Raw genomic sequence first — 19,482 nt, forward strand, 5'->3', positions numbered from 1 at the left:
AGAATCAGTCTACGTAGTTCTCACACCACAAAATCCTTTTGGCATTTTGTTACCATGTTTAAATGTGTAGATTAGTTGACATTTTTTAAATATTAAGCCTTCTTTAATAATAGTCATAATCACAATCCATATATGTTTTAATTTACTCAGGTCTTTCTGTTCTGCCCTCAAGTGTATTTCTGTGTTCTACATGTAGCTTTTGCATATTTTTTCATTGAGTTTATTCTTTGGTATTTTACCGTATGTGTGTGTGTTAGTCACTTAATCATGTCCAACTCTTTGCAACCGCCAAGGCTACTCTGTCCATGGGATTCTCCAGGCAAGAATACTGGAGTGGGTTGCCCTTTCCTTCTCCAGGGAATCTTCCCAACCCAGAGACTGAACCCAAGTCTCCTGTACTGCAGGCAGATTCTTCACTGTCTGAGCCACCAAGGAAGCCCAAGGTATTTTGCCTTGGCTAGTCGGAGAAGGCAATGGCACCCCACTCCAGTACTCTTGCGTGGAAAATCCCATGGACAGAGGAGCCTGGTAGGCTCTAGTCCATGGGGTCTCGAAGAGTCGGACACGACTGAGCGACTTCACTTTCACTTTTCACTTTCATGCATTGGAGAAGGAAATGGCAACCCAGTCCAGTGTTCTTGCCTGGAGAATCCCAGGGATGGGGGAGCCTGGTGGGCTGCCGTCTGTGGAGTTGCACAGAGTCAGACGCGACTGAAGCAACTTAGCAGCAGCAGTCATTATTAGTGGCACTTTACATTATCTTAGTTGTGCTGTTGTCTGTATATAATGACCGCTGAATAATTTTAATATGGCTGAAGCAGCTGTCTTGCTTTACAAAGGGGAAAGGAGAGCTCTGGAGCCTGTTTTTAATGATTGAAATGGGGAAGAGTTTGAATGTGGTGAGTCACAGGTCACAGGAGAGACGAACTTGGGGTAAGTTCATCAAAGCTCTGAAGTCCATAAGCATCCGGTGGGAAGTAAGAACTGCTCTTTGAAGTTGTAAGAGAGCCATGGAGCTGGGAGGGCAGCTGTGGTCCCCAAGCCTCCAAAAGCAGAAACATTCTCATCTCCTTTCAAGTCGTTGTCATTGAAAGACATCTCATCAATATCAATGTTTTGCCAACTATGTGAAGAATGTACAGAACAGGTAAAAGTTTACATTTTCTAGGGGCTGTTCAAGGAGGGAGAAGTTCAGGAGATATTCAGTATCTGTCAGATTGTTGCATTTACAATTGTTCTTCTCACAATTAGGTCAGCCAAAAACCCTTCTATCTGGTGGTGGCTCAAATGTCTCAGAGGTTGAGCCCTATAATATAAATGAATAAAGTCAACTGAGAAGATGTGCAGGAGCAGTGGAAAAACTCAGGAAAATATATCTAAGGGCTTCCCTGGTAGTCCAGTGGTTAAGAATCCACCTTGCAATGCAAGGGACACCAGGTTTGATCACTGGTCTGGAAAGATCCCACATGCTGCGGAGCAGCTAAGCCCAGGCGCCACAACTACTAAGCCCTTGTTCTAGAGCCTGGGAGCCAAAACTATTGAGCCCACTTGTAGCAACTTCTGAAGCCCACACTCCTGCAGCCCAGAGCCCCTGCTCTGCAACAAGAGAAGGCACTACAGTAAGAAGCCCTTGAACCACAATGAAAAGTAGCCCCTGCTAGACACAACTAGAGAAGGCTTGTGGGCGGCAACGAAGATCCACCACAGCCAAAAGTAATGAAATAAATAAATCTTAAGGAAAATATATCTAATCTAAAGAGGGCAGCCAACTTCAGCATCATGTTGCCATGTAGAAAGGTGTGTCGAATGTTGTCAGATCTAATTTTACACAAGAATTCAAACATCTGGCTTTTTATATGAAATTATTTAATTTTCAATGCTGGCAACAAATCCCAATTGGGAGGAAGGGAGGAAGAGCAAAAAAATGCTATAACTACATGTAGGGCAAACAGAGAAATGATAGGGCCCAGGTTTGCCAGTTTGTGATTTTTCCCTTATGCAGACTTCTTACTTCTTGTCTTCCCCCAGCAATTCAAGATATTTTTAGGAACTTAACTTCAACGTTTAGTCAGAACTAGATCAAATGCAATCAAAATTTCCATTGTCCTGCCAGTTCTTTAAATCTAGCCATACAATTTCTATTGAGCACCTAATGTGTGCAAAGTCTATTATTACGTCTTATTTAAAATGGAATATGTTAACAATTACATGAAACAGATATGACTTCCATTCTGAGATGTGTGCTTACATTTTAGCTGTTTTTAAAAACACGATCAAACAAAGAGAATTGTTTTTTAAAACCAACTTCTATAATTCACTTCTGAATTTGGAAGGTTAATGGGGAAGTTTCAGAATACCAGGCATCACTCTGTTTAAAAGCAATACTTCTAAAATAATTCAGAGGCAAATCATCTGGAAAATGTTTTCACTGGAGTCAAGTTTGAGCTCCCATTGGCTTTGATCCCTATAGGGATCATCTATGACTGGAGACAGCACCCAAGTTCATTCTAATTCCTAAAGAGAGAAAAAGTTGGTAACCTTGTCAGTCAAGTAGATGAGAAGACACTGAAAATCAGTCTGGCTCAGGTTATCAGTTGTAATATGAATGTGTTAAATAGTGTACGTTGTATCCTGCTTCCCACAGGAGTCACAGCATTTTAGTCACTTTTTCCCACTTCCTTTTTTCAGCCTCTCTCTGTACCCATCTTTCTCCCCAGTCTACAATTTTTGCACATTTAAGGTATGCCTACTTACGTCTGTTTCCACTGTTTCTTCTGCTCTTAATCAGGCTCGACTCAATAGTTTTTAACTTCTCTGCTGTCTCAGGGACTGTCCATACCCTCTACATTCCCATCCCAAGCCCCCCACCCCCACCCCCACTCTACCCCCAGTCCCCTTCTAGAACCGGTACTCTTCCCCCACTCTCCTGCATCTCCTGGCCTAGGATGCCCTTAGTCTTCCCTCCCTGGCTGGGCATAGACCCTCCCTCCCTCGCCCCCCACCCCTCTTCCCCAGGGTTCCCCAGGCCCTCGTCCTCAGCCATTCCAGAAATTGACAAAGAAGTTGCAGAGAGAGTGCCACTTCTCAGCACAGTAGGTGTCCGTGAGCTTCGCGTTCTCGTCCAGCCCATCGGGATCAGGCCCGGCCCCCAGTGGTCGCTCCTCGTCTGGGTCCCAGGCCGCCTTCCTCTTGCCCCCTTTGGGCTTCTGCTCAGAGGGCTTCCTAAATTTGGGCGGCGCGCTCGGGAGAGGCGGGGCCCCTGCCACCGGGCGGAGCGCGGGCTCTCGGGGCTGCCCCCGGCTCCTGGCCCGGGGCTTGGGATCCCGGGTTAAGCCCGCCGCCGCTTTGGGGTCGACGACCGGGAATGCCTGGGGCACCAGGCGCAGCTCCGCGCCACGGCCCTTCTTGCCGGCGCACAGGCGGGCCTTGAGCGGCGCGGGGTCGTGGCAGGGCCGCCGCTTCCTGCGCAGCCCGCTCAGCACCTGCTTCCAGTAGTGCGAGCGGCGGGCGGCGTAGACAGCGCAGCGCCCCGGCTCTCCGCGGTAGGCGCATTGGTGGCGCGCCCCGTCCGGGCCTTCGCAGCGCAGCGCCAGCTCGCTGCCGGCTTCGGGCCCTGGGGCGGGCGGCAGGAGCTGCCAGCTGCACGTGTGCCGCTCGGGGCTGACAAAGCGGCCGGAGGAGCCGCCGGAGGAGCCCGAGGCCGATTCGGCCGCGACGCCGGCCGCCCCCTGCTTTCTCCCGGCGGCCGCGAGGAGGCAGCCGCCCAGCAGCAGCAGAAGCGAGAGCGACGCTCGCCACCTCAGAGGACTCATGGCTTGTGGTGTCTGCGCTCAGGTCGGCTCTCCAGGGACCCCCTGGGCGCTTCAGCGGTAGCGGGGCCAGGAGAGCAGCATCCTTTGGTCCTGGGGACAGAGGCAGAGACGGCTACTGACAGAGTACAGGCATCTGCCAGCCCTCCTCCCCAGACTCCCTGGGCGCTGGTTTCCAGGGGGCAGTAGGAGCTTGCGAAAGGCCCTTCTGAAAAGTTTTCCTGAGAAAAAGCCAATTACTATCTAAACAATCTTCTTGAAACTATTTGCGCATTGAGGTTATCTCCCCAGTGCAAATACTGTAGCAAAGCGACGCCTGGTAATTACCACCTTCACCCATTCCCACCCTCCAGTAATTATATACAAAATCGTTTCAAATTATTCTTTGGAAAAATGCACTTTTACTGCACTTTGAACTTACCGAATTCTGGGAGAGGTGGCAGGGCCTTATTAAGATAGAACGAATTACTGCGTGAAGGATTAGTCTGTTTTAGCCGACTCCCAGTGAATGAACGAAGTTATCAATGGAACAGAAGGGGCCTCCCCCACTACGCCCCTCCCAAACTTCTCTTTCACTGGGAGATTTCCCATCACCGCGACACACACACACACACACACACACACACACACACACACACACACACGATGGAAGTGATGATATAACATGAAATATAAATCTTTTTTGATTCCAGGGTTTAATCACGCGAATTGTAACGTCATTCTTTTCTTTCCTCTTACATATTTTTTCTTACTTGAACTGTATTTATTTTAATTGAATTATCGTTGATTTACAATACTGTATTAGTTTCAGGTGTACAGCAAAGTAACTCAGATATACATATATAGCGATATTCCTTGTAAAAACTCTTTTCCATTATAGTTTATTACAAGAGATTGAATATAGTTCCCTGTGATCTACAGTAAACCCTTGTTGTATATCTATTTCATATACAGTAGTGTGCATCTGTTAATCCCATACTTCCAATTTATCCCTCCCTCCAAATCAGTTGTTCTCAGTACTCTTTTAAAAATAGGCATTCATAACTATATTTGCAGTAATAGAAAAAAAAATGTTTGAATAGTGCTTCCTTCATCTTTTAATAACAGCTTTATTTACCATTTTGCTGTGCTTAGTTGCTCAGTCGTGTCCGACTTTTTGCCACCGTACTGACTGCCAGGCTTCTCTGTCCATGGGGATTCTTCAGGCAAGAATGCTAGAGAGGGTTGCCATGCCCTCCTCCAGGAGATCTTCCCAACCCAGAGATCAAACCCAGGTCTCCCAAACTGCAGGCAGATTTTTTACTGTCTGAGCTACCAGGGAAGCCCTTTTATACAGTTCACCAATTTAAAGTGTAAAATTCAGTGGTTTTTAATATATTCACAGGTGCAACTATCACTACAGTTAATTTTGGAACATTTTTATGACCACAAAAAGCAACCCGTACCCTTTAGCTACTATACCCGCTCTCCTTTTACATATTTAATCATTTGGAAACGAAAGTTAAAACAGAAAGATCTGAGTTTTAAGAGTTAAATAAAATGAAATGAAGCAAAAACGACTGTAAATAGCCTAAGCTGGGCACTGTTTACACTCTGATTTTTGTATCATTCTGAATTCTTTATTTTCACCCACCACTTTGAATCATTTTTCTCATCCTAATAATATTAATCCTAATAACTGTTACTACTGATAAAAATGTAATATCCTAGTTTACTGACTTATTATATTGTCCAGCATTTCACCCAGGGGTGAGCATTGATCTTTTGATTATTTTTAGGTATTATAAATCAAACTTAACTTCTTACAGAAATTAGAAGTTTCAGTTCAGTTTAGTTCAATAGATCAGTCATGTCCAACTCTTGGTGACCCCATGAATCGCAGCACGCCAGGCCTCCCTGTCCATCACCAACTCCTGGAGTTCACTCGAACTCATGTCCATTGAGTCAGTGATGCCATCCAGCCATCTCATCCTCTGTAGTCCCCTTCTCCTCCTGCCCCCAATCCCTCCCAGCATCACAGTCTTTTCCAATGAGTCAACCCTTCTCATGAGGTGGCCAAAGTACTGGAGTTTCAGCTTTAGCATCACTCCTTCCAAAGAACAACCAGGACTGATCTCCTTTAGGATGGACTGGTTGGATCTCCTTACAGTCCAAGGGACTCTCAAGAGTCTTCTCCAACACCACAGTTCAAAAGCCTCAATTCTTCAGCGCTCAGCTTTTTTCACAGTCCAACTCTCACAACCATACATGACCACTGGAAAAACCATAGCCTTGACTAGATGAACCTTTGTTGACAAAGTAATATCTCTGCTTTTGAATATGCTATCTAGGTTGGTCATAACTTTTCTTCCAAGGAGTAAGAAACTTTAATTTCATGGCTGTAATCACCATCTGCAGTGATTTTGGAGCCCCCAAAAATAAAATCTGACACTGTTTTCACTGTTTCCCCACCTATTTGCCATGAAGTGATGGGACCAGATGCCATGATCTTAATTTTCTGAATGTTGAGCTTTAAGCCAACTTTTTCACTCTCCTCTTTCACTTTCATCAAGAGGCTTTTTAGTTCCTCTTCACTTTCTTCCATAAGAGTGGTGTCATCTGCATATCTGAGGTTATTGATATTTCTCCCAGCAATCTTGATTCCAGCTTGTGCTTCTTCCAGCCCAACGTTTCTCATGATGTACTCTGCATAGAAGTTAAATAAGCAGGGTGGCAATATACAGCCTTGATGTACTCCTTTTCCTATTTGGAACCAGTCTGTTGTTCCATGTCCAGTTCTAACTGTTCCTTCCTGACCTGCATACAGGTTTCTCAAGAGGCAGGTCAGGTGGTCTGGTATTCCCATCTCTTTCAGAATTTTCCACAGTTTATTGTGATCCACACAGTCAAAGGCTTTGGCATAGTGAAGAAAGCAGAAATAGATGTTTTCCTGGAACTCTCTTGCTTTTTTGATGATCCAGCAGATGTTGGCGATTTGATCTCTGGTTCCTCTGCCCTTTCTAAAACCAGCTTGAACGTCTAGAAGCTCATGGTTCATGTATTGCTGAGGCCTGGCTTGGAGACTTTTGAGCATTACTTTACTAGTGTGTGAGATGAGTGCAACTGTGCAGTAGTTTGAGCATTCTTTGGCATTGCCTTTCTTTGGGATTGGAATGAAAACTGACCTCTTTATTGTTGCGGCCACTGCTGAGTTTTCCAGTGAGTGATTACACTGTCGTGATTATCTTGGTCTTGAAGATCTTTTTTGTATAGTTCTTCTGTGTATTCTTGCCACCTCTTCTTAATATCTTCTGCTTCTGTTAGGTCCATACCATTTGTGTCCTTTATCGAGCCCATCTTTGCATGAAATGTTCCCTTGGTATCTCTAATTTTCTTGAAGAGATCCCTAGTCTTTCCCATTCTGTTGTTTTCCTCTATTTCTTTGCATTGATCACTGAGGAATCACTTATCTCTCCTTGCTATTCTTTGGAACTCTGCATTCAGATGCTTATATCTTTCCTTTTCTCCTTTGCTTTTGGCTTCTCTTCTTTTCACAGCTATTTGTAAGGCCTCCTCAGACAGCCATTTTGCTTTTTTGCATTTAAGTTTAAAAAATTGTTATTATAGTATAATATTACCAATTCAAATGATTAACCTTTAAGAATTAACATGTTCTTTTTTTTCTTTCTCCAATCTTAATTTTTTTAATTTATTGATTTTTTAATTGAAGGACAGTTGCTTTGTAGAATTTTGTTGTTTTCTGCCAAACCTCTACATGAATCAGCTGTAGGTATACATATTAAGAATTAACATGTTATTGAATCTTAAAAATATTTACATTTAAACAAAGCACTTTTTTCTACATTTCAGGATGCTCCATTATCTTTTTAAAACTGTTCTGAGTAATACATGTGATATTTTTTAATTCAAGAGTTTATGCCTCTGACTAAATGATACAAGTAAGTATTTTCCTGAAATACTCCTTCAGGAGGTCAAGAAGTCTCAATGTACTTCCTAATGTCTTCTTGTGGACAGTATTTTCTGTTGCTGAACTCCACTGGTATTATATCTCAACAGTTGCAATTTGATTACTACTATAAAAATCAGAATATTTTAGTATTAGAATGTATTTAAATATGTTTTTGCACAAAGTAAACATCCAATAGTGTATGTTGACCTAAGGAAGGACATTTCTACCACTCTGGTGAAATGAGAGAGATTAAAGGACTTACCCAATGTCACACATCATTTAGTGTTAAAGCCAGAAGCCACCTGACTTTAAAATGATCAAAGATCTTTACATTTCACCTTTAGATTTCACTACTATCACTTGCAAAGTTAGTTAGGTCTTGATTACACCAATTCAATTTAAACTGAAAAACAGTACCAATGAAGTTAAGAAATATTAATATAGATTTTATAAACAGTAGCTTATTAATCCATTTCACAGATGTAAAATGGATTCTCTTTCCCAGAAAACCTTATTTGTACAAGCAAAGTATTGTATACAGGATTTTATCTGATGCTCTGGTATTACTTATAGTTACTGGCTACTGAACCAAGTAGGAATAATTTTTCAGCTAAAGAGTGACATCTTGTGACATTTTTCACTAATTACAATGAAAAGTTTGTTACTGAAAAGTCCTAATTATTAAGGGAGATAGATATCTGCGACCACTCTTCCTGTCAGAAACATTGCCTGCAGAACAGAGGGGGCACATAGATGTGCTCTGCCATGTCAGAAAGGGGTAATTTCTTGTAAATTGTCATTAAATACACAAAACACAAAATTTAACGATTTAAACCATTTTAAGTGTACAATTCAGTGACATTAGGTACATTCACATTGTTGTGCAACCATCACCACCATCCAGCCCCAGGACTTTCCTCTTCTTCCAAAACTGAAATTCTGTACCCATTAAATGCTAACTCTTCATTCTTCCCTTCCTCCTCCCCTGCAACCTTCATTCTACTTTCCGTCTCCATGAACTGCCTACTCTAGGTACTTCATGCAAGTGGAATCGTACAGCATTTGTCCTTTAGTTTGTTGGGTTTTGTTCTTGTTTTGGCTCCGCTGGGTCTTCGCTGTGGTATGTGCGCTTCTCTAGTTGTGGCTCAGAGGCATTTGTCCTTTTGTGACTAGCATATTTCACTTAGTCTAACTTCTTCAGGTTTCATCGATGTAGTAGCGTGTGTCAAGATTTCCTTCCTTTTCAAGGCTGAGTAATATTCCATGGCATGTATAATCCACGTTTTGCTTATGCATTCATCAGCTGATGGACACTTCGGTTGCTTCCACCTTTTCACTATCGTGAATAATGCTGCTGTGAATATGTGTGTACAAATATTTGTTTGAATTTCTGCTTTCAGTTCTTTTGGTAATCTACCCAGAAGTGGAATTCCTGGATCATAGGTTAATTTTTTTTTTTAAGCTTTTTTAGGAAACTCTGAACTGTTTCCTATAGTGGCTGCACCATTTTACATTGCAACCAACAGGGCACAAGGGTCCCAATTTCTCCAAATCTTTTCCAATACTTGTTATTTACTTTTTTTTTTTGTTTGTTATCTTGTGTGTGTTTGCATGTGTGTCTTATAATGGCCACTCTGCTGGGAGTGAAGTAATTTTAATTTACATTTCTCTGATGATTAGTGATGTTGAGCATCTTTCCATGTGCTTCTTGGCCATCTGTGTGTATCTTCTTTGTAGAAATGTCTATTCAAATCCTTTGTTTCTCAATTAGATTGTTTTTTGTTGTTATCGAGTTGTAGGAGTTCCTTATATATTCTAGATATTAACCTCTTATAGATGCATTATGCAAATATTTTCTCCCATTTTGTGGCTTGCATTTTTACTCTGTTCATAGTATCTTTTGATGCATAAAAGGGATTTTTAAGCAGATTAATCTCAAAACTATAATGTTGAACAAATGAAGCCAAACACAAAAGAGCCCATATTAAAAGTGAACGTTGCTCAGTCATGTCTGACTCTTTGTGACCCCATGGACTACACAGTCCATGGAATTCTCCAGGTCAGAATACTGGGGTGGGTAGCTTTTGCCTTCTCCAGGGGATCTTCCCAACCCAGGGATCGAACCCAGGTCTCCCAAATTGCAGGCACATTCTTTCCCGGCTGAGCCACCATATCTATTTTAAGTTCTATATCTATATAAATTTCAGGAACAAGCAAAACTAATCAATGGTGGAAAAAGATCAGAACAGGGCTGCCTCTAGGGCATGAGTGATGCTTGCATTAACCAGGAAGGGATTAAAAAAAAACTTCTAGGGGTTATGGCAATATACTATATCTTGATAGAGGCTTGGGTTACATTTAAGATTTGTATAATTCATTGTATGAAAAATTTCCCAAAGAACAACCCCAAGCCTCTAAACAATTATTAAACCCAAGTTGTTTATATCCATGCTAACGTGTTTAGGGGTGAAGTATACAGAGTACATCATGAGAAACACTGGACTGGAAGAAACACAAGCTGGAATCAAGATTGCCGGGAGAAATATCAATAACCTCAGATATGCAGATGACACCACCCTTATGGCAGAAAGTGAAGAGGAACTCAAAAGCCTCTTGATGAAAGTGCAAGTGGAGAGTGAAAAAGTTGGCTTAAAGCTCAACATTCAGAAAACGAAGATCATGGCATCTGGTCCCATCAGTTCATGGAAAATAGATGGGGAAACAGTGGAAACAGTGTCAGATTTTTTCTTTTGGGCTCCAAAATCACTGCAGATGGTGATTGCAGCCATGAAATTAAAAGAGGCTTACTCCTTGGAAGGAAAGTTATGACCAACCTAGATAGCATATTCAAAAACAGAGACATTACTTTGCCGACTAAGGTCCATCTAGTCAAGGCTATGGTTTTTCCTGTGGTCATGTATGGATGAGAGTTGGACTGTGAAGAAGGCTGAGCGCCAAAGAATTGATGCTTTTGAACTGTGGTGTTGGAGAAGACTCTTGAGAGTCCCTTGGACTGCAAGGAGATCCAACCAGTCCATTCTGAAGGAGATCAGTCCTGGGTGTTCTTTGGAAGGAATGATGCTAAAGCTGAAACTCCAGTACTCTAGCCACCTCATGCGAAGAGTTGACTCATTGGAAAAGACTGTGATGCTGGGAGGGATTGGGGGCAGGAGGAGAAGGGGACGACAGAGGATAAGATGGCTGGATGGCATCACTGGCTCGATGGATGCGAGTCTGAGTGAACTCCGGGAGTTGGTGATGGACAGGGAGGCCTGGCATGCTGCGATTCATGGGGTTGCAAAGAGTCGGACACGACTGAGCGACTGAACTGAACTGATACTTATATTTGCAAGTTATTTTCAAACATATAAAAAATTAATATGGATGATATGAATAGACAGAAATGAGTATTAGAGTTATATGATAAAGCAAATATAGTAAAATATTAATTGTAGAATCTAGGTAGTAGTTATATGAGTGTTGACTGCATAATTTTCTTCAACTTTTCTGTATTTTTAAAAAATTCCGTGATAAATGTTGGAAAAAATAGAAATAGAAGATAAAACTATTTTGAAGTTACCAATAAAATTAACTATCATTCCTATAGTTAAAATTAATGTATATTAGTATCTTTTCAGATTTGCGTTACATAATTTTTTAAAGGAAACAAAGGTCACGTAATTCTTACATTTCCATTACCCTTCACAAATTTCATTTTGCTCCGCACCCTACTTCCACCCAGGGGTAATCAGCATTTTATCATAAGTTTGGAGTGTATTCTTACAATCCACTTGTAAAAATTTTATACTTGTCTATGCATGTATGTAAAGCTAATGTCAAGTACAGTCATTGTGTCTTCATTTATAATAATGAAAAATTGGAAAAACCTAAATGTCAATCAGTGGAGAAATGAATAAGCTATGGGTTTTCATATGATGCAGTTGATCTTGGAAACAATGTTAATTAATGAAAGCAAGCTTATAAATTATACTTTTATTGTTAATGGATACACAGAGAAACATGGGCAGGAAGTACACACACAGACTTTACAGCAACAGTCATTTCTGGGAAGGTAGGGAGGGCAATGTGATTAGAAAGGAGTAAAAGACCTCAGTCACACCTTTAGTTTTTGAAAACTTATTTGATGCAAATATGGTAAAACATTAACATTTGTTCAGCTTGAGCAGTGAGTACCTGTGGGGATTTATTTGTTGTGTTTTTCTGTATGTTAGAAATAATTCATAACTTGAAAGTACAATAGTGTAGCTTTGTAAATACAGGTTTTAGAATCTATAGAAATCATATGATAGTGTAAATGTTCTGCAGCATGCTTTTTAAAGTTCAGCTTATGGTTTTAAGTTTTGTCCATACTGGCATATACGGATCTGGTTGTCTAATTGCTGTTCTTGGTATCCAGTCATACAACTCTATCACATGCAATTTAGCCATCACTCTGCTGATGGACATTTAGGTCATTTCCATGAATATTATTATCAATACAGTTTTATGCAACAGACTCTGCATACTATAAATCTTTCTTGACAAGATATACAGACTGTATTAGGAGGATGAAGAAAGAAAAGAAGCAGAGGAGACTCTTGGAAGCAGCATATGTGTTCCTCAAAAGTCAAAACAATTGCCTGGTGATAATTAATGAGACATTCAAAGCAGATTAGCTTTCCAAGTGATTTGGATACCACTCTACAAAGAATGGGCTTCCCAGGTGGTGCTCGTGCCAGTGCAGGAGACATAAGAGATGAGGGTTCGATCCCTAAGTTGGGAAGATCCCCTGGAGTAGGGTATGGCAACCAGTATTCTTGCCTGGAGAATCCCATGGACAGAGGAGCCTGGCGGACTACAGTCCATAGGATCGCAGAGAGTCGGACATGACTGAAGCGACTTAGAACACAGGTTTTCTGAATAAATAACGCTGCAGTGAACAAGATCTTGTGTACAGGAGTGTTCCCTAGAGTGGTGATCTTTAAACTGCAGTGTGTGTACTCCTGAGAATACCAAAAACTTTTCAAGAAGTTTTTAGGCCTAAGTTGATATTTTTAAAACTCAATTTCAAGATCTTCAACCTCCATATGTGTGCTTTCCTCCATATGTTTATTTCAAGCAGTCCTGGGTCTAGGCCTGTGGTTGGATGCTGTGCAGGTTGTCATTTTCCACCTCCATTCACAATTGCTCTTCTCTCACCTGACTACAGAAAAGCGTAGTTCTCATCCATATCACCTTTCATTTGCTGTTTTATGCATACAATTTAATATTTCTGTGTTTTATATTAAATTTTTATTTTGAAAATTTAACCTATTTATCTAAAATATACTTTTGTTTTTAGCATGAGACAACAATGTAATTGTAAATCTAATGACTTTGACATAATAGTCTAAATAATACAACTGGACACTTTATACTCTAATATTCATATCAAAGTCTCTTTGATCTTATGAGAAGTATAAAGTTTATGGAAGTATCATTCCACTATCTTCCTAGAATTCCCTGAAGTTATGGTGGCCATATAAGACAGTTCTGGTCATGAGATATCATTCTGTTAAGAATTGGTGGAAGCTTTCTGCTTTCTTGAAACAAACGCTACTCCATTTCCTTCTTCTTTTTGGATGTATGACACCTGGTAGCAAAGGAGCCATCTTTCCAGCTCATCTTTCCAGTAGAGCTGTTATCTCAGGGGAAGCTGACTCCACTCTCATCTCCTGGATGGTCTAAGGATAACTCCGTCCCCATTGCCAAAGGTTGGTTTAGTTTTAGGTGTGACACAATTCTGTATGCTTTGTCCATGTTTGCAGTCAGCTTCTGGGAAAGTTTTTCCCTGTTCTTAAAAGAGATTCAAGGAAAGTCAATCTTTCTCCCCCTTCCCTTGGATAATTTTCTTTTGCAATATACAAATTTTACAGTTTAGTCAGTTCAAGTTTATGTTTTTTTTTCCTGAATGTTAAGGATTTTTTGTGCATTAAGAAATCCTTTTCTACCCTGAGGTAAAAATATTCAACATAGCCTCCTAATAGTTTCCAAGTTGTACTTTCAATTTCAGAACCTTAATCCACCTAAGATTTATTTGGGAATACGATATGAAGTAGGGATTTGATTTTCCCCTCCACATGGAGAGCCAATGGTCCAACATTCTTTATTTAATAGTTCTTTTGCCTTTGATCTTTGAAGCCACCTTTCTGGTGATTAAAAAAAAAAAAAAGCTAAAATTTATTTACCACTTAGTATTTTTTAAGCATATCATGTATCAACTCATTTGATCCTTACAACTACTTTATAAAGTACAGGTTCATGATCCATTATTTACAATTCTGGAATTGAAAAACACATGAACACGATACTTTTAAAAAATTCATTTGGGAGCAAAACCTGACCTAAACTTCCATGCCGCTATTTATTTATTTATGTTGTTGTTTTTTAAAGATATTTTCTGTTTATTTACATTTGGCTGTTCCTTATGGCATGTGAGATGTGAGACTTTAGTTCCCCATGGAACCCATGCCCTCTGCATTGGAAGCACAGGGTCTACCCACCGGCCCACCAGGAAAGTCCCTGCCGTGCAGCTATATATAGTCTCTTGTTTAGTCCTCTTAGTATGGCTATTCATACATTTTGCTGCAGAACTGTAAATATTCTTGATTATTGGGTGCAGCCCTAGAAGCTTTTGGGGTGCAACAAGGTATACGCATTGGATTACTTTTCAAAATCTAAAACATTCTAAATTCAGAAAACCATTTAACCAAGGTCTCAGATAAAGGGTTGTGTTGTTGTTGTTTAGTCGCTGCTAAGTCATGTTTTTTTCCAACCCTGTGGACTTGTAGCCCACCAGGCTCCTCTGTCTATGGGTTTCCCAGGCAAGAATACTGGAGTGGGTTGCCATTTCCTTTTCCAGGGTATCTTCCCGACCCAGGGATCGAACCTGCAACTCCTGCCTTGGAACACGGATTCTTTACCACTGAGCCACCAGGCAAACCCCAAAGGTTGTGTACTAGTACTATTTTTATCCGCATTTCACAACTGAGGAAATTGAGACATAGAATTTAAGTCATTTGCTTAAGGTTGCATAGTTAACAAAAAGTTTACTCAATGGAGTTAATAACATTTTTGAGTGCTTAAAGTTATAGTCACTTGGTTAAATGCTTTATATCCATTATTTCCTTTAAACCTTGTCCAATAACCTCAGATATGCAGATGACACCACTCTTATGGCAGAAAGTGAAGAACTAAAGAGCCTCTTGATGAAAGTGAAAGAATAGAGTGAAAAAGGTGGCTTAAAGCTCAACATTCAGAAAACTAAGATCATGGCATCCAGTCCCGTCACTTCATGGCAAATAGATGGGGAAACAATGGAAACAGTGTCACTGCAGACTGCATCCATGAAATTAAAAGACGCTTACTCCTTGGTCTAGTTATGACCAACCTAGACAGAATATTAAGAAGCAGAGACATTGCTTTGCCAATAAAGGTCCGTCTAGTCAAGGCTATGGATTTTCCAGTAGACATGCATGGATGTGAGAGTTGGACCATAAAGAAATCTGAGCTCTGAAGAATTGCTGCTTTTGAACTGTGGTGTTGGAGAAGACTCTTGAGGGTCCCTTGGACTGCAAGGAGATCCAACCAGTCCGTCCTAAAGGACTGATGTTGAAGCTGAAACTCCAATACTTTGGCCACCTGATGTGAAGAACTGACTCAATTGAAAAGACCCTGATGTTGGGAAAGACTGAAGGCAGGAGGAGAGGTGGACGACAGAGGATGAGATGGTTGGATGGCATCACTGACTCAGTGAACATGAGTTTGAGTAAACTCCGGGAGTTGGTGATGGACAGGGAGGCCTGGTGTGCTACAGTCCATGGGGTCGCAAAGAGTCAGACACGACTGAGCGACTGAACTGAACAACCCTATAAGGTGCTATTATTGTCCCCATTTTCCAGAAGAAGCAGTTGAAGCTTAGAAAGGTTATACAACTTCCCTGGACACACAACTATTAAATGTGGTAAGGAAGGATTTAAAAACAAGCTATTCTGACTTCAATATATTTATTACACTATGCCTTACCAGTCTGTAACACCTCTCTTCTATATGTCATTTAGAACTACAGATCGTATCTATTTACCTCTTGGATATTAAAGAGTAAGTTTTTTTTTAATGCATATCAGATCATTTTACTCCCATGCTTAAAACCCTCCTATGACTTCCTATTGATTTCAAATGCATGCAGCAGTAATTGGCAGCTTGCAGTGAGCAGTAGCTGGAAGCAAGATCTTAGTATCCCAGACTGGGAGTCCTAACCACTGGACCACAGGGACCAGCAGTTAGGGCTAGAGGCCCTAGTCTGTGCCTGCCTAATAAAGAATTAATTCAGGCAAGAAGGCAGAAGATAAAGAGTAAGTAAAAAGTTTACTTGAAAAGAAAAGTATGATCAAACTCAGAAGAGATTCGTGCCTTTGGGAAGTTTAAATCCTTTAGGGGACAGTTTTCCAGGTCTTTGTCTTCCTTCAGGCCAATCATCTTGCTTTGTTCCCCCACCCCTCATGGATTAATCTGTCTCAGGACCTTCCCCTGAGGTGTGCATGCACCCCTCAGCCAAGGTGGTCCTCAAAGTGCAGGCTTCTGGGAGGAGCAAGACTCATTATGGCCTGGAATTATCCCCTGACTTTTGACCCCAGTGAGCCTTTCTGCACATATGTAGTGTTTCCCTTGTCCCCAAAAGGGGGGAATGGAGATCCCTTAATCCTTTACTCAAACAGGGATTTGTCCCTGTTTGTCCTTGCTATGGGCTGAATGAAGCACAAGCTGGAATCCAGATTGCCAGGAGAAATATCAATAACCTCAGATATGCAGATGACACAACCCTTATGGCAGAAAGCAAAGAAGAACTAAAGAGCCTCTTGATGAAAGTGAAAGAGGAAGAGTGAAAAAGCTGGCTTAAAACAACATTCAAAAAACTAAGATCATGGCATCCGGTCCCATCACTTCATGGCAAATAGATGAGGAAACAATGGAAACAGTGACAGACTTTATTTTCTTGGACTTCAAAATCACTGCAGATGGTGACTGATCCATGAAATTAAAAGACGCTTGCTCCTTCGAAGAAAGCTATGACTAACCTAGACAGCATACTAAAAAGCAGAGACATTACTTTGCTGACAAAGGTCCATCTAGTCAAAGCTACAGTTTTTCCAGTAGTCATGTATGGATGTGAGAGTTGGACTATAAAGAAAGCCGAGCACCAAAGAATTGAGGCTTTTGAACTGTGGTGTTGGAGAAGACTCTTGAGAGCCCCTTAGACTGCAAGATCAAACCAGTCACTCCTAAAGGAAATCAGTTTTGAATATTCTTTGGAAGGACTGTTGCTGAAGCTAAAGTTCCAGGACTTTGGCCACTTGATGTAAAGAACTGACTCCTTGGAAAAGACCCTGATGCTGGGAAAGATTGAAGGCAGGAGAAGAAGGGGAAGACAGAGGATGAGATGGTTGGATGGCATCACCAACTCGATGGACATGAGTTTGAGCAAGCTCCAGGAGGTGATGATGGACACAGAAGCCTGGCGTGCTGCAGCCCATGGAGTCGCAGAGTTGGACACAACTGAGCAACTGAACTGAACTGTCCTTGCCATGATTATTACCTTGGCTATTGCCACGACTATTACCTTAAGGTATTTACAAGAGAGAAAGACTGGTTATTTACCCTGTTTCTGTTGTTACTTCCATTTTGGAGGGCAAAGGAGAGGCTGATTGTAAATTCCTCAACTAGAGCCCCTCTATCTTGTCTCAGGAAATGTAAACAAGAGGCTAATTTTAAATATCCAGTCTGAAACCCACTTCTTCGTAACCCATGAAATGGAAACAGGAGGCCAGTTGTAAACGTCTAACCTGGAGCCTATCTATCTCCTACTTCACTACTGCTAGACGAAAATCCAAATTCCTTACAATGGCGCCTTTCTACCTCTCCCATCTTGTTCTCCAAGACAGCCAGCTTCTTTTAGGTTTTTACCTGAGGTGTATCCCCTACCTGGAAGACTCCCCAGGTTTTCACATAGCTGACTCCCTCCTGTTAGGCCTCAGATTAAGCTCCTCCTTGGTTTTTCCCTAATTATCCAGTTTGGAGTCTCTAATCATGCTCTGTATCCTATCATTCTGTTTTACATAGCATATAAACATTATATTTTCTCATTTACTTGTTCACTCTCTTTCCTTCCATTAGAATGTAAGTTCAACTACAGTGGGCACCTTATCTGTTTTGCTTTCTTTTGAAGTCCTAATCTCTAGTATAGAGTTTAGCATGTGGTAGGTACTTAATTTTGGCTGAATAAATTAATGTAGTGTATGATCAGTAAATGTAGCTGCTTGTTAGTTTCAGTGGTGGTAGATGAACTGAGAAGGCAGGTGGAAGGAGCTGGTGAAATATGAAGGTATTTAAACATCAGTTTTTGTCTAATAGTACAAATAGTGTCTAACAGAGTGTTTGGCATAAAACAGGGGCCAAAGTAGTACTTAAGAATGAACAGTATATATTATTAGTAGCTTGGCTCTTGGGCAAATTTCTTAACCTTCCTGAGCTTAGTTTTCTAACCTATAAAGTGATGATTAAAACTTACTTTACAGGATTAGCCTACAAATTATATAAGATAATGCATGCCAAATGTCTAGCACATAGGTTTTTAAATTTCTTTCCCTTTACACTTTGTAAACTCTGGGAAGCTCTTCTAGCTGCATGACCTCATTTTATTTCTATAGTACTTCTCATTAGTCTTATTTTATGGATGAAAAAGACTCGGGGGCTGAGGCAAAGCTTCTTCAGGTAATGACAAGCCAATGGACAAGTTTTATAAGCAGAGGGGTGACTAAATGAAAGCAGTGTTTCTTGAAGATTCATCTGTTGGAGGCCTTTAAGATGGGCTCAATTGAAGAAGCTGGAGAAGTATTACTTTGACTACTATCATAAAAATCTAGTTTAAGGTGATAAGGGCACGCACTAGGTGACAGAGAACGTTTGAAAACCTAACAAATTAAGAGACTGAACAGCTACAGGGCAAAAAAAGGCACAAACGGCTGACAGTTTTCAAATACGGTTGAGAAAATGATGGTACCAACAACTTAAACAATTAAGATACCAAACTTTGCAAAATGGTTGGCAGAAGTTCTTCCCTCTAATACCTATGCAGAACATAGGGCGGTTACATGGCAAACATTTGAGCCGTGTCTTCACTGCCGTTGCACATCTTTGTGGATTTCACCCTCCCACTGGGATCGCCATCTGGACTAGAGCATCTTATGGACCCTGTGGATTCTGTTTTCTCTAGGAGCAGTCTGGTGAGATGAGAATCGGGGCGATGAAGAATCAGAAGTAAAGGTTTCGAACTCTGAGAGTCTCAGCTAGATCGACTTTTTTGCTTCTATGAAAATGAAGTCCTTGAAGACTAACGACCCCCTCCGGAAGAGCACAAACAGCCCTTTTGGCAGCTCGTGCCGCCAGGCCGCAGCGGCTCGTACTCCTCCGGCTCAACGGCAGAGCGGAGCACCTCGCGGTGAGCTGACGTCACTTCCGGCGCGCTGACGCTCAGTCCGGCGTGCCGACGCCTGCGTCAGCAAAGAGCGGGGCTGGGGGCACCCGGTTTGAAGTCGTGCGGGTCGGAGCACTGCCGTCTCCGCCGCTGTCTGAGACCCCCTGCTTCCGGGCCGCGGCGGGGAAGAGCTCGAGTAGGCGGCAGGGCAG

General features: G+C 41.5%; 1 protein-coding gene across 1 annotated transcript; it reads right to left on the minus strand.

The window, feature by feature from the left end:
* Nucleotides 1-3,035: 3,035 nt before the first annotated feature.
* On the minus strand, nucleotides 3,036-3,812 carry FGFBP3 (fibroblast growth factor binding protein 3). Its single transcript, XM_052661189.1, has one exon. It carries the CDS (start codon nucleotides 3,810-3,812, stop codon nucleotides 3,036-3,038), a length of 777 nt encoding a protein of 258 aa, XP_052517149.1.
* Nucleotides 3,813-19,482: the final 15,670 nt, after the last annotated feature.

This window comes from Budorcas taxicolor, chromosome 23 (genome assembly GCF_023091745.1).
Source record: "Budorcas taxicolor isolate Tak-1 chromosome 23, Takin1.1, whole genome shotgun sequence".
In the NCBI taxonomy this organism is placed as follows: domain Eukaryota; kingdom Metazoa; phylum Chordata; class Mammalia; order Artiodactyla; family Bovidae; genus Budorcas; species Budorcas taxicolor.